The following is a 14903-nucleotide window of genomic DNA, read 5'->3' as shown; positions in this document are numbered from 1 at the left end:
AACATTGGACAAAATAAATTAATTTTACGGCATATTAAAAACAACATAAAACCGATAATCATACTAACAAAATTATTTAAATTAACTTTGTCATAATCTACTGTATTTACACTCAAATAAACAAATCGTTTTGAATTGTATATTGGCACAGGACCATATTGAACTTAGTAATATGGAATATATATATATATATATCAAGTACAGTAGTATATTTAGACAGGTTGGCAGAATATCATCATGTAAAACGACGAAAGATTTATAAGAATAACTAGTATGTTATGTAATAAAAACTTTTACGCACCAATAATTATTTTACTAAAATCTCAATTAATCTAGCCCATCATGTATCCATAGTTTATATAAATTCACTTGGTATTTTTGTTTGTATCTTCCCATTGAGGTTAAGACTGTAATTGATCAGTCTGTTATTGGCATATGTGCATACTGTGCGTATGCCTCGATATTGCCTTAATCCACAAGCTTGGATAGTGGCTAGCAGTACCTGGATTCCACTGCTAGGCACTATCCATCTCTAGTTTATATAGATGTTTGTTAAGTAACTATTAATTTGATTTCATATCATCAGGAAATAGCAAACGTGGAGAAAATTTTTTTTTCATTGTTGAGTAGTTTTGACTTCATTTTCAACAAAATATGTGTGTTTTGAACAAGTTGAATTTGATATTTACAGATTGTGTGAACGAAGTAACTATGAATAGGAGAATGGTTGGTCAATCGAGCTTCAAGGGGGATATGATTTTTATCAGTTAAACAACGTGCCACGTGCATACAATCACTGCCAGGGAAGTCCTACTCACTACCTTCTACTGGCGGAGGCGTTGTTTACGAAATTCAAAGGACGAAAAGCAAATGTGCGGCACCTTAACCGAGTTGTTGGACACGGAGAGTCCGCCTAGGGTAACTGAAAAACCCTGATCCAAAACCAATGGTGTACATGGGCTCCAGTATCCTGAAGGAACAAATGACGTATGAACCAATCGTTGGTCACCGGCTACCATGGGACCGCACCACCTGACGTTGCTCTACTGCCTTGTAGGTCAGACCTTTAGGTCAAAGGCTCCGGGTGTGCCTCCTTAAGAAAACCACTTGCTTCGGTTCGGGCACCCGGTTAGTATCCTAGCCCTCACACAAATCGAATGATTTGTGACGCATATCTACTTGGTGCCCCCTTGTACTAATGTTTATGTTTTTTAATAATAGTGATAATAATAATAATTAAACAAACGTGTTTTTGATCAATAAAAGTAGGAAATACATAAGTGAATGGATTGCAAAACTTTATATCGTTACACAGATGGATGAATCTTAATTTTCTTAGACAATACCTACTGAATCATTGTAACTCTTGTTTATGTGATCAAATCAACAAAATGGTTTGCAAACTAGCAGATAAGTTCAAGTTGGTATCAACTGCAAAACGACCCCAGATGAATGGAATAAACAGCATTAAATACTACAACAAGTGTACATCAGAAACATCAATTGTAAAACATTGACATTCCAGTTCACATAAAACTCTTACCATCATCGGATCTAAGCCTTCTAATGTTGGTGTAAGGTTTTTATCCCAACCTATTGCAACATAATTTACCTAGAAAATAAAATAAAGAGAACTGAATGTAGTTTGGATAAATGGGTGAAGTTGAATGAATAGTCAGACTTTCTTTCCTGTTGAGAGAGGGGTTTAGCATTATATGAAACACTTCGGCTACTCGTTTCTCTTTATATTCGGAAAGGTGTTTCTGGATTATTTCGATATATTTTATATCAATTTGGTGGTCACTAAATCTAGTATCTACTGTTATTCGCGGTTTAATTTGTAGATCTTCCTATTCTGTAAGACTATTAGGTCACTGACATAATCAAAACTATTTTGATTTTGATTGAACCAAATATTCTATCTTGTTCTTTTTTACTATTTAGACTTATGTTAATTCGGTTGTTTATTTATTGTCTGAAGAAGCAACTTCAGCTACGTTGCGAAACATCATAAATTAAAATTTCTGATCATTGGGATATCAAAAATAAATAATTATTCTATTATCAGCATTCTAGTCTGCTCAATTTATTCAAAACTATCATGTCAGACCTTAGTATTGTTACCTATGATTTCAACCCTGAGTTACACAAGCTATGTGATCTACCTCAGGGAATTATGATGGAGGGACAGAAGGTGGTCCTATACAACATTTTTCCACACCAAGGAGCCATGTTATAAATTAATTACCTGTCCGCTTTTCCAGCTTAGTCCCAAATGATGCACGCTGTGAAAGATTGTGACATGACAAAATTAAACATTTTCAAGCAACAGAAACTGGTTTTTACAGGGGGTGACACTGAATAAGTTGTCGTCACTGCTCCCGAAAATATATTGCTGAACCTCAGTAATGCTAACATGATGTTGCCACTGGATTTCAAAAATCCTCAAGAGACGAAGATGATCGGGCAGAGTTGCCGAGGCTTCCTAGCTTGGGGAAGGGGAGGTTTCATAATAGTAGGGCAGAATTGTTTTCACGGATGCATTGTTAACCCAACCTTTTATAGACGGACAAGCATTATGATGGCTCCAAAGATGGCCTTCACTAAACGCAGGTTGACTTGATCTAACACGCCAACACCAGTACTCACACAACTACCTGGATATACGAACTTTTCTATTACAATAACGGACAACCACAAAAAGTGGGTGTAAGGACCTTCGACCAGTCTTGCAGAAATATTTTACACCTAGCTGGTGCAGAGTAAAACCTATAATTACGAACAACTAATTAAGTGGCACTCAGATAGGTCGTGTCATATCGTATATTACGGCCAATCCCGTCCGCACATTCAAGGTTGAAGAGTCCTCATCGAAGTAACAAATGGATCCACCCCACCACCATGTGCTTCCTCCAGACCCATTTCTAAAATATTATTGAAGGCTTAAAGGTCGGTTTTGATATCTCTGACTGTGGCACTAGGTGACACAAATTTAGATTCCAGGGGGAACATCAGTCTCATCAAAATTGTTCATATGTGTTGTTGATGAGTGGGAACTAGCATGTAAATTAGGTGATACATTACCTCTTGATGATTACCTTCAATCATTTGATATCAAGACCAAAATAAAACCGTAACCAACAGTAATGGGAAACGACTTATGTTGGGACTTTAACTTAAGTCGATTTCTACCCTGTGCCAATTGTTGCGTCCTTGACTGAAAGATTAGAGAGCAGTGTATTATCGACCGGACCAGTGACACGTAAAACACGTACGAATGACCTAGTGTTCCCTGTCTAGCCCAGCCAGTTGAGTCCAGAACGCAAGTCTTAGCCTCTGAGATATGAATCATTGTATTTCAGACATACTCCATTTATATACCAACCAAACAGACCACATCGTACCATAAAAATAGAAAACAACATTTGTACAATATTTAACGAATGAAATAAATAATGGCCAATAGGAAATGTCCATTTAACGTCCAAGGACATCATTAGACTTAACATGATAATGATTGGCACATTATTCTGCATCCATAACAACTTACATTGAAATGATCCAAAAGATTGGGAGGTATTACATACGGTGCATCAATAATTACATTGCTCACGTACTGTTCATAATGAGAATAAAACAACATTCACATAGTTATTAATTAGAGAGTATTACTGATAACTAAACTAACCAAAGTGCATTAATTTATAAAATTTCACCAAAAAGAAACTAATGAACGAACAACAATTGGTATCATGATAAAATTATTTAGACTACTGCACGTGACGCCATATTGTATTGCCTTCACTGTTATAAAATTATGGAAACTTAGATTTGAGGCTTATTAACAGAGATGGGGTAGTGGTTTCAATTACTGATTCTCAATTGTTCGAACTCCATTTTGATTCGGTTTTGGGAGTATGAGGATGAACGTAATATCACTAACCCCTATATGAAAAGAATGGCTCAAAATCAAGTATGTAAAATTGTACATTGAAAATGAGTTTTTAAAAATTTCTACTTCATTGTTACTTGATTGCTGAACGTTTTCTTTATAAAACAAAAGTCACATTCACAATTTTTAATTTCTTTCAATAATCCAGCCATAAAATAATATTTAATTGATTTTAATCCGGAAAAGTAATAATTAATGATGTAATCATGACAGAATACTTTGTAAATCGATTAAAAAAGGATTATTTTATTAGAAGTTTAAATCAATTTTTTCTTAACTTTATTCTTTTTATATTTGAAGAGTAGTTATGTTAATCCATCAAGTTCATCACCTCTTATGGTGATAGATCTGATAGACATGAGCAGTTATAAAAATTTTCATTTTGAGGTAACACTGTAAAACGAATTTCCAAAACCATCCGCCTAGTTCAAGAAATTTGATAATAATAATAATAATAACAATAATAAATGGTATTCACAAAGTTGCTTTTAAGGAAATTTTGTACAAGTTGAAGATAATTCTTGTTAGTGCTGGATAGTTGTATTGTCCTCATCTAGAACTCCATAGGAGTGCCCATACACGAACCTAAACAAGATAGATCAAATCTGGAACTGCAACATGAACATATCAAGCACATTGATGAAATTGAAGGTTTATGATTAGAGTCTGAATGGGGTTATATCGATGCTTACTGAAAAGTTCATAACTAGGACGAAAATTTCGTCCATGGAGCCCTGATTCTCAACACTTTTGCAACTGATTTCAGTTCGCACCAAAAACAAAAACACGTAGTTCTAACTAACAGTGGTCTGAATATTTGTGGTATGAGGCACAAACACAGTACATTTTAATTCATAACAATTTGTGTGAGGACGACCTTTAATGTGTGAGATGACATTAAATGATAGTTATTTGTCCTGTTTAATGGTGTAAAGTAAAAACATTGGTAGAATAGAGTTCCGAAAGCCCAACCGTAAACCTACGACTGTATATGCACTTAGGAAGAGAGAAGAGTTGTGCAGGTCAATTCATAGATGTTCTAATTAATATACCAGTTTATGGGGTGGACTGTTTCTAAATATAATGCTCACTCCAGTGAAGTTATAAATTAATTATCTAGTCAATGGTATGTAGTATATGGGTCAATCAATAATTTATAGTGTGATATAACTTAACAATCAGGTATAAAGTTATACCGGTACACAATCGATGGAAGTTTGAGTGACGACTTAAGTAAACAATTTACATGTGAGTCTATTTTTACGAAATTTTACGCTCTAAATCAATATCCTTGGATTATATAAAAATAACAAGTTTGCTCCTTATGCAGTAGAAAACGTAACAAACTGTTAATCACTAGATAAAGCTGGATGATATAAACGCTTATGGTTACATTAGGACTTGTTATTGAGACTTGGTATTCATTGCAGTCTCATTTGTTTCCTGAATTGGTGCTACACTACCAAATTAATATACTGAAAACATGTTAAACTTTTATACAAACCAATTATATATCAGTATTTAAGAAAAAGGACAATCAATGTTAAATGAACCAAAATATTCTCAGAATTCATTTCGAAATACTGTATTTCAACTGCAGTTTTAATTTCTCTTAATTCTCTTCAGCAATTCCAATGTTAAAGTATCCCCGTGATTTATTTGAGATAGATTTGAAGTACTTTTGAAATTTCTATACATAAATTCTCGTAAGTAACAACACTCTTTTCTTCGATTCAGTTAAAATGGAGATTACAGTGATGATCAGTTAGTAAATTGGATATACTTGAGAAAAAAAGACATAGCTTACTCGACAGGCCAGTACAGATAACAGTCGTTCTTGAAGTGTGAGAATTGAGCCCATTCGACCACTTTCAAATGATGACGTCTGCAAAAGTAATACAATAAGGAACCAATATATTGATGAAAGTCAATATTCAGTCAGAAATAAGATGAGCAACCACTCTCATGTATGAACTCGGTTTATTATGAATCATGCTAATTTTTATGCATCGTACCATCTTGATAGTGGCGTAAATGCGAAAATTGGTGATGGTAGTGATGATGATAACAATAATTAATAATAATAATAATAATAATTAATAATAATAATAATAATAATAATAATAATAATAATAATAATAATAATGTGGTTACGCAAGACTTTGATCTCCTTGAAGCATGTAAAATGATGCTAAAATTAATGATTCGTGAGTTTGGACAATTATTTTATGAGAAAACATGGAGACTTCAATTTCTGAAATAATTTTGGATGTCTCATAACTAATTATTAGTACTTTAAAGCATATTAAAGTTTAAGCCTAGTATTCTTAATAGTTTCTTCGTCTTAAAGTTAGCACGGTTATTTCGTCTAAAAGAACATTTTCTTCGTTGAATCCTTTTAATTTTTGTTCACTGACACAATGAGTTATTTTAACCTTCTTTCATTTATTAGAATTTCCAGTCCCTCTCGAAGTAAACATTTGAAACCTTCGTTTCAAAAGACACTACACTTTGTGATGCCGGACTGTGTTGGAGCTAACAGGAAAAATAGTGTATAGAGTACATCTAGTTTTTCCTGCAAATTTTGTTGTTCTTGGTTTACTTAGTGTTACTTTCATTAAAAATAGAGTTTATAATAAAAAACGAATGGACTAATTATGATCGGTCACTTCAAATGTATAAGTCACTTCTAAACATTGAAAATGATGAAAATAATATCAGTGGTACGTTTATCCAGTGAAAATACCAATTATGTTAGCATTTAAAAAGTAAGCTGACCCAATTAAAGGTATGGTGAGATTGGTGATATGGTGAGTAGACTTGAAGCATTATAAGCTTTTGTATGACCTTCATTTTCATGACCCATTAATTATTTATTATCTATTAATTTGTTTTGATTAAGCATTTTGAATATCAATGGAAATCTCATTACCTTAAAATATTTAAACAGTCAGTTGCTTGGTAGCTTTAATCACACTTAGTTGAGATTCGAAGATTGGTTTCACAAGAAAACTACTCGGTTGACAAGCGAAATTGATTATATGATAATTTTGTGTTTAAAGAATTAAAGATGATTACCAGAAAGCTCTAGAGATGGTTTTGGTATCTTTTGATATTGTAGTAAACAAAGACTTGGTGGAGAAACCCAATTCATCAATTATTGAGAAATTACAGTGTCTTCTTAAAGTACGGAAATCATACATTAAATATATTATTGCACATCTTTCTTCAGTCTTCTTGTATATACTTCTTCATTCTTAAAATTCGAGTGTTATTCCTATCCCTTTCTGTTTTCTTCAATTCAATTTTCTGCTGGCCGGTATTCCACTTCCTATTGGCGCTACATACCATTTATATCTGTCAACATAAGTAGCCTACACCACAGTATTCATCAACAGTCTGTATATGTCATTTAAAAGAAACTCAACTATCTTAAAAGAATAGAACTCTTCTTAGTTAATATTACAGTCGGTGTTATTACTGAGCTTATTAGGAGCGGTGGATTACAGGTTTCAGTAACAATTTTCCAATAGACGATACGATATTTACATCACGCTCTACTCATCTGGTTTGTGAAACAGGATATTGTACCAAATTCATACACCATGTGGGCCATAGCTTTGAATACTAATGTGTACTAGGTTGTAGAGTAATATTAACTGACGTGATGGGTTAAGACGAACCAATTGTATAACTAAGTTAAATATGCATGATACCAGTTAATATTTTTATGACTGAAAAATTGTTTAAGTAGCTAAGTCTGTACTCACTTTATCCGAGTATAATCCAACCAACAGATAATTGCCAAGTTTTAAACACTGTTCCAGGAATGATAAATGACCAATGTCTATTTTTCATAATATAGTTATACATTAAAAGGTTAAAGAAATATGGTATTCGACTACAATTGTTGATTTCGATCATTTTCAACTATGTGTGAATAATTAAAAAAATTGTTGTACAATGCAACGGACCGAGACGACAAAAAAGAACAGTTGTCATTGAGTTTATTTCAAAAGCAACCTTTAACACCTGCAGATTTTACTTTTACATTCAAGAAATCTGAACCTGTGAAATTTCTTTTTAAATCGCTGAATTTGACACTCCAAAACTCAAAAGTAAAAAATTACACATTCCTTTTACTTTTAAAAAGGGACATATTAAAGCAGTGAAACAATATGGAGTTAACTCACTTGGTTCGTTCGTAATATTAGTAAGAACAAAATGTTCTGCATTTGTGGTGAAGTTTAAGCAGTAACTTATTCACAGAAGTAATCAACGTACTCCTATTGTCAAATCATGTCTTAGAACTAGGTAGCATTACAATACTTATGACAGCATATAAGATTCGTTTTGTCACTGGCATTTACTAAGAAAACAGGCTTGTAAAATGGCCTTATTACTCAACTAACTAGTAACTAAGTTGTCAGTCAGACAGCTGCAACGTAGGACCAGGCACGTATATAAATCGGTCCAAGTTACCACACCTCATTAGCACAACAAGATGAACACCAAATTTATAGAAGTAGTCACTTCAATGGTGGTAATATACAAAAGAAAGATTGAGTATAAGGATATAGTACAGAAAGAAAGAAGTAGTTCGTAAAAAGAAATATAAAGCGACTTTAATCTCACGGTTTAAGGCAGGACAAAGAGTGTATACACCGATGCCATTGGGATCGATTCTGAGCCGTGTCACCAAGAGTCTCCAACCATTGGTTATGATAGTAACGTAGACCCCAACCAAATAGTCTGCATCTTCCAACATGGATCAGACTAGAAGTTAGTGACTTCAAGCACTGATGCCACGTTTTGCTTTGGCCTCCCCCAACCTTCTTCCAACCATCTCCAACACACATGAATATTGGTATAAGAGAGCGCCAATATATATGCGCCACACAAAACAATGAAAATTCGAGAGGGATACAAAGAAAGAAAAAAAAGCTAAGGAGCGCAACAAAAAAAAGAGAGAACAATAACGAAGAGATTGGTGTAAGGTAATGTGCTAGTAATCAGGGAACGCAAAGGTACAATCGGAAGAAATCTTTCAGGTAAGGGAGAGAGAACCACTTTTTATGAAGAAAGTAAAAGAAGGTTACAGCAGGATCTCCACTGGCTTCTATTCTGAGCCATATCTGATAACGTCTCTAGCCACTGTGTAGCACCATCTCTCAGACCCCAACCAGGGAGTCGTGAAGGACCAACACAAGCCAGTCCTTTGCAGCTTTCTTTCATGCCACGACACCATGTCATATACTGACCACCTCTCCGCTCCTTCCAACCAGTCCCAGAGTCGGCAAATAATACACGACGTGGAATTCTCTGAGACGACATTCGGAGAACATGTCCAAGCCACCGAAGTCGGTGTTTCAAGATGGTAACACCAATTGAATTATCATCTCTGTGCCCGAACACACCATCTCCAACACCGGTTAGCATTGCACGTCGTGGTAATCGGTATTCACGCATACGTAAAATGTGGGCCAACCATCTCAGTCGATGAAGATTCACAACCTCATCAACTGATTTACCATCATTCCCTAATACCCTGCGTCTAACCTCACTATTACTTACCCGGTGATCCCAGCAGACCCCAGCAATATTTCCAAGGCCTCTGCGGTCAAATACTAGTAGCTTACGAGTATCTTCTACTCTTAATGGCCATGTTTCGCTGCCGTAAAGTAGAACAGGATGAACTGCCGTGCAGTATACTCGTCCTTTTATTGATAGACCGATATTTCGCCTTCGCCATAGGTGACGAACTAAACGAGTTTTTCGAATTCGTGCAGAGATTTCGCCTGACACCAACCCATTAGGGCTGATCAGACTTCCAACACAAGTGAAGTTGTCAACGCGTTCGACTACTTTAATCCCTATCCTCAGTTCAGGTGTTGACGCAGACCAGTCCTGAAGCAACAACTTGCATTTCGAGGGAGAGAAGCGCATACAAAAAACATTCAGGCATTGTTGCTCAGTGCTTCCAGAAGACTCTGCATTTTATCAGTGTCTTCAAACAGAACTATGTCATCTGCGTATTCTAAGTCGATAAGTGGATCTACTGGAAGGAGATCAATACCCGAAAATTCAGTCGACGAGAAAGTTATTTCCATCAGTATGTCTACGATGAAGTTGAACAAAAATGGAGATAGTGGACAGCCTTGCAGTACACCACTTGAGGTTACGAAATCACGTGACAGTTCGCCATAAGCTCTCACTCGACTAGTAGTGTTCCAGTAAAGAGCCTTCACAAGGTTTTTCCTCCTATTACCAATTTCTACTCTGGACTTCTAAGTGTAAACTGTTTTGCAGTTGCGAGAAATAAAATATTATCTAGTCTAAACTCTAGTTTTCTATATTTGATCGTAAATAGTGTGTCTGGAATAATGTGATCTAGCCTGGGTATAGCGTATCGACCGAGTGTCCAAGTAAGTGGTAGGATAATCTTGATCATCAGTCGTATTATCGTATCATAGTACCATGGTGTTGCAAACAGAAAATATTTAAATTACACCATTATATCAATTACATATAAAGGATACGGAATAGGTCAAATGTACCCGGTACATATACCACAATGTCATTACTATTAGGTTCACGAAATTGACCAGAACAAAATTGACTTATACGTAAAATATTCGGCATATACGTCATACCACCAGTAGACCAAATTGAAACATTAATTGAATCTGTCACATCATTAGCTTTAGAACAATTTGAATTTAGGCCCGGATATATGGGTGATAATGTTTCCTTCGTCTGGAAATCAAAATAAAACAATAAAAACCAAGGAAGAGAATGATTTTAAAGGAAAAATGTGTACCGATAATTTCAAGTGTTTCGTTGTACTATACAATTTTGAATGTCAAGCGAAATCTTGTTGGTTAAAGCACTCGACCTCTGACTATTGAGTCGCAGCTTCGAACCCCACTTTATCTGCTTCAGTTTAGGCAACTAGATAGTACTACTAACCATAAAGCAAACAGCAAAAGTTAAAAACTAAATGCATAAACTTTCGGTTTGGTAGACCAGTTACATTATTTAAAAATGATCATTAGGAAATCGTAAACCCGGATTTCTACTTTTACCCTTACCTAACAGTAGCCGACAATTCAAGAAAACATTTATATGACATTCAGTGTTCGAACCTAGAAGTCACAACCTACTACTGATCGATCTAAATAAGTAATAAATTTCATTAGGGGAACTTATGTGAACGAATTAATGCTTAGATGACTAAACATATGTTATTAACTGAGACGTAAAGCCTTTTTGATGACAGTCTCTTCATGTTAATTGTCAAAAATCGACGAATCCGGTTTTACAAATTTCCCCAAATTTCAGAAACATGAGTCAGCGAGTTATAAACAACGTAAGAGGGTGTCTCCGGGAAGCATAAAAGAGATTGAGAAAATTCTCGAGATGACGAAGAAATCGCTACATAATCAAAACAACAAAAACGTTTCCCGAATTCCTTCAACACATGCTATGCTTTCTGAGTAATTTATTGTATATCATCGAGTCTTGTTAATAAGGTTCGACATCGCCACCTATATATAGGAATTCGAGCCAACAACATTAGCCTACTTAGTAAAAACAGATTCGTAACATCACTTTCAAGTGTATGGCCGGGTAAGATTTAATAAACAATTTTACCGATTTCATGGCTATTAGAATTAAATAGCGAAAAGTCAGCAAAAACAATTTTGTTTTGTTCTTTAATCACTAGGAAAGTTTAAATTTCTAATGATAATATTAATAATAATAATGAATTTTACCGATTCATGACACCATTTTTTGTTTGTTTATCTTTATTCCGTTCATATCTCTTTATTATTTATACATTTAAGATGTTTATTTAAACAAATTTCGTATTAAGTAGTTTATTATTATTTTAATACGTTTATTTTTACAAGGTTTGACCTATTTCTTATCATACTGTTTATTATTTACTGCTATGTTAGTCACCTTATTACTAAATTATACTTTTCACTTGCTACATTTAGTTATGTGATCCTTTTGTATATTACAGTAAATCCTGAAGAGGGTCGAAAGGGAAACAGTATAGTTTGTTTAAATCTATTCTAAAAAGTTGCACACGACAATAAAACAGTAATTAACAATTATTCACAATAATACATTGATTAGATCCGCATCACTGTTATAGCGCTTTAACTAAGATAAAGTTGACTTAGTGAATTTTCACAATTTTCTGATTTCCGAGTAAAGGGCATCTTACAAATAATTCAACTATCATGTTAATCAGTGCTTCGGCAATAATTGTCGTTTACTTTAAATATCAGAGATAAAATAGGATTCCCATGACTTTTTTCGTTGATATATCGTTAGCCCCAACATTAATTAGAGTGGTACCGTAATAAACGAGAACACAGATGGGGACAACCAATGTATCTCAATACAAAATTACAGAATATCTTGATAAATTATGAGAACCATACACTAAATACTTCATTTGGAAATTTCCATCATTCATCCTTCACACTCTGTAAGGTTTCTCCAGCTCACAATTCCTTTCTTTTTTCCATTCTTTTCTCCTCAACTCGATTTTCTTAGCCTTCTGCTGCCAGCCACTCAACATTTGATTGGTATTACATACTACTTACATCGACAGATATAAGTAGCATACATAACAGTACCCCTTTAATTTAAAACCTTTTACTTAATTATTGAGTTACAGTAATTTATCTTGTAATTTTAGCTATGATTGAAAACAGTGTGTATACTCAGAAGTATTAAAATCCCATAATAATCAAGAGAAACTTATAAAACACTGATTTACCTTACAAGGATGCATAAACTTATCTTTACTTTTTAATACAGAATCTAATGATTGTGTTCGTCGGATTGAACACTCTGTACTTGAACTAAACTGCGATGCATAAGTACCTTGATCTTGTAATTGTTGTATACGTTTTAACATTCTGTATGCATAATAATAATAGTAATAATAATAATAATAAACAGTTATATGTGGATAAAAATAAACTGATGATATAAGCACAGATATTTGCATAGGAAAACAGGGATAATGAGCATAAAGTGATTTAAACTATTGGAATTAAATAACGTTTCACATGGTGGTGATCTAGTTCAAGCTTCTTCAGAGAAATAACATTGATTTTCGAGTCGCAACCTACGCAAGAAACAGCTGTCCAGTTCTACATGATGATTGTAGGATTCTGAATGCTATGGTGTATGTAAATTACGTTTATACAGTGGTTTCTTTTCTAATAAGTGTTAACTGTTACTCAGTTGTGTTTATTCATAATTTAACTATTAATGTGAACTACAAATACTAGTGCATTCAGACATAGTTTTGGTCTATTTTTAGTGTCAGTATTCTGCTTCTTTCTTCTTACGTTAAATCATTTCAGCTTAGTATCTGAACAAACAACACATGCAAAACAGTATTATTCAATACTAACACATCTGATGTCAGTTGACGATACAGGAATTCCGTCTTATCACTTTATTTACTAATTCAAAAATGAGTCATCTGGAAATTATATGGATTTATCCATTTTAAAATATTAAAAATATCCTTCAACATTGTTACTAAGTTAAATGATATAAAGCATTCATTTATTTCAAATACAAACATGCGAAACACCTCGACATATAAACGAATTCTATGAACACATGAAATCGCACCATCATTTAATATCCAACTAATGATTTACACAAATGTACACAGAAACAATAACGACAGCCAATTACTAACCTTGACACTAAAGCTGTAGTAGATATACCCTCAGTTCGTTTAACTTCTCTAATTGTAACAAAATGAAATAGTTTATAAATCACCATTTATAATGATACTGAGAGAGAAAAAACGCTGGTTAAAATAGAATTATACAGAATAAAATTCAGTCAATACAGTGTGGTTATATTAGAGATGTGAAAATTATAGTGCATTGAATTAACATTATTCATGAGCAAAAAACGAAATGTATTACAACGCTCCACTTCCTGTGAATCCTACCAACAGTTTAACGTGAATGTCATGTGCTTTGAAGTTTCTTTCTTCCTTATTTGCAAACAATATTCAAATATTATGGTCAACTATACAAGGGATGACGGTAAAATTCATTCTCATTAGTAACTTAAAAATAGTGTATAATCAACTAAAAGGGATCGATACTTACATCATATTTGCATCACATAAGAAATATGATGCTTGATTTTTCCTCTACAACCACATAATGGTGGTCGCTACAAATTCGAACATCTTCATTCCCTATAGATGACGATCTAGATGGTGTCCAGAACTTTCACAGGAACAATGTTATGACGTATGCTAAGAGTGTTAGACTTTTAACGATAAGATAGGAGGTTCGAATACTGTTCAATATGCTTCACTTCGAGAAGTCGGGTAATTTTGTCATCGCTTTTACTAGATGTGTTTGAAAATCGAGTAAACGATTCTGCACTCTACATATTACAGAATTTTCTTAAGAAAATGAGTAGTACAGCCTTTTAAGTAATAAATCTCACTTGTATCGATTAGTTGCTTTAACTTCTGCATAAGGATCTGATCCATCATTGGATACCACCAGATCATCTACAATTATATAGATTAAAAATAAACTTTGAAGGTATGCAAATTTATAATTTAGTCCACCCAAAAACATTAGAGGACATGACATAATACACCAGTTACAAAGAAAAGGTGGATGTGAGAGTCAGAATTCTTCTTTAATTGCAAAAATACAGGAAATCAAGATCGAGTGTGTGCAGCAAATGTTGCCAACGAATATATGAAGTCACCTTATTTATGATCTTTTTTTCATTTGAACACATAAACATTGGTACAAGGATGCACCAAGATATGTCATAGAAATCATTTAATTTGTATGCGGGTTGAGATACTGGCCAGGTGTTCAAACCAAAACAAGTGGTTTTCTTAGAGGGCCACTCCCCAAGCTTTGGCCTG

At 34.0% G+C, this 14903-nt stretch overlaps 1 protein-coding gene across 1 annotated transcript in view; it reads right to left on the bottom strand.

The window, feature by feature from the left end:
• PCYT2 (Ethanolamine-phosphate cytidylyltransferase) overlaps nucleotides 1-14903 on the bottom strand; it is a 37159-nt gene that overhangs the window by 7368 nt on the left and 14888 nt on the right. Inside the window, exons 7-14 of the mRNA XM_051217030.1 lie at nucleotides 14465-14531; nucleotides 13692-13739; nucleotides 12750-12891; nucleotides 10492-10708; nucleotides 7723-7799; nucleotides 5760-5837; nucleotides 3551-3616; nucleotides 1544-1612 (exon numbers count right to left, since the gene is read on the bottom strand). Of these exons, the coding sequence (XP_051065662.1) occupies nucleotides 1544-1612; nucleotides 3551-3616; nucleotides 5760-5837; nucleotides 7723-7799; nucleotides 10492-10708; nucleotides 12750-12891; nucleotides 13692-13739; nucleotides 14465-14531 (764 nt within the window). The remainder of the gene's footprint in view (nucleotides 1-1543; nucleotides 1613-3550; nucleotides 3617-5759; nucleotides 5838-7722; nucleotides 7800-10491; nucleotides 10709-12749; nucleotides 12892-13691; nucleotides 13740-14464; nucleotides 14532-14903) is intronic.

This window comes from Schistosoma haematobium, chromosome 6 (assembly GCF_000699445.3).
Source record: "Schistosoma haematobium chromosome 6, whole genome shotgun sequence".
In the NCBI taxonomy this organism is placed as follows: domain Eukaryota; kingdom Metazoa; phylum Platyhelminthes; class Trematoda; order Strigeidida; family Schistosomatidae; genus Schistosoma; species Schistosoma haematobium.
The sequence above is the reverse complement of the archived record's forward strand: the minus strand, read 5'-3'. Positions and strand labels throughout refer to the sequence as shown.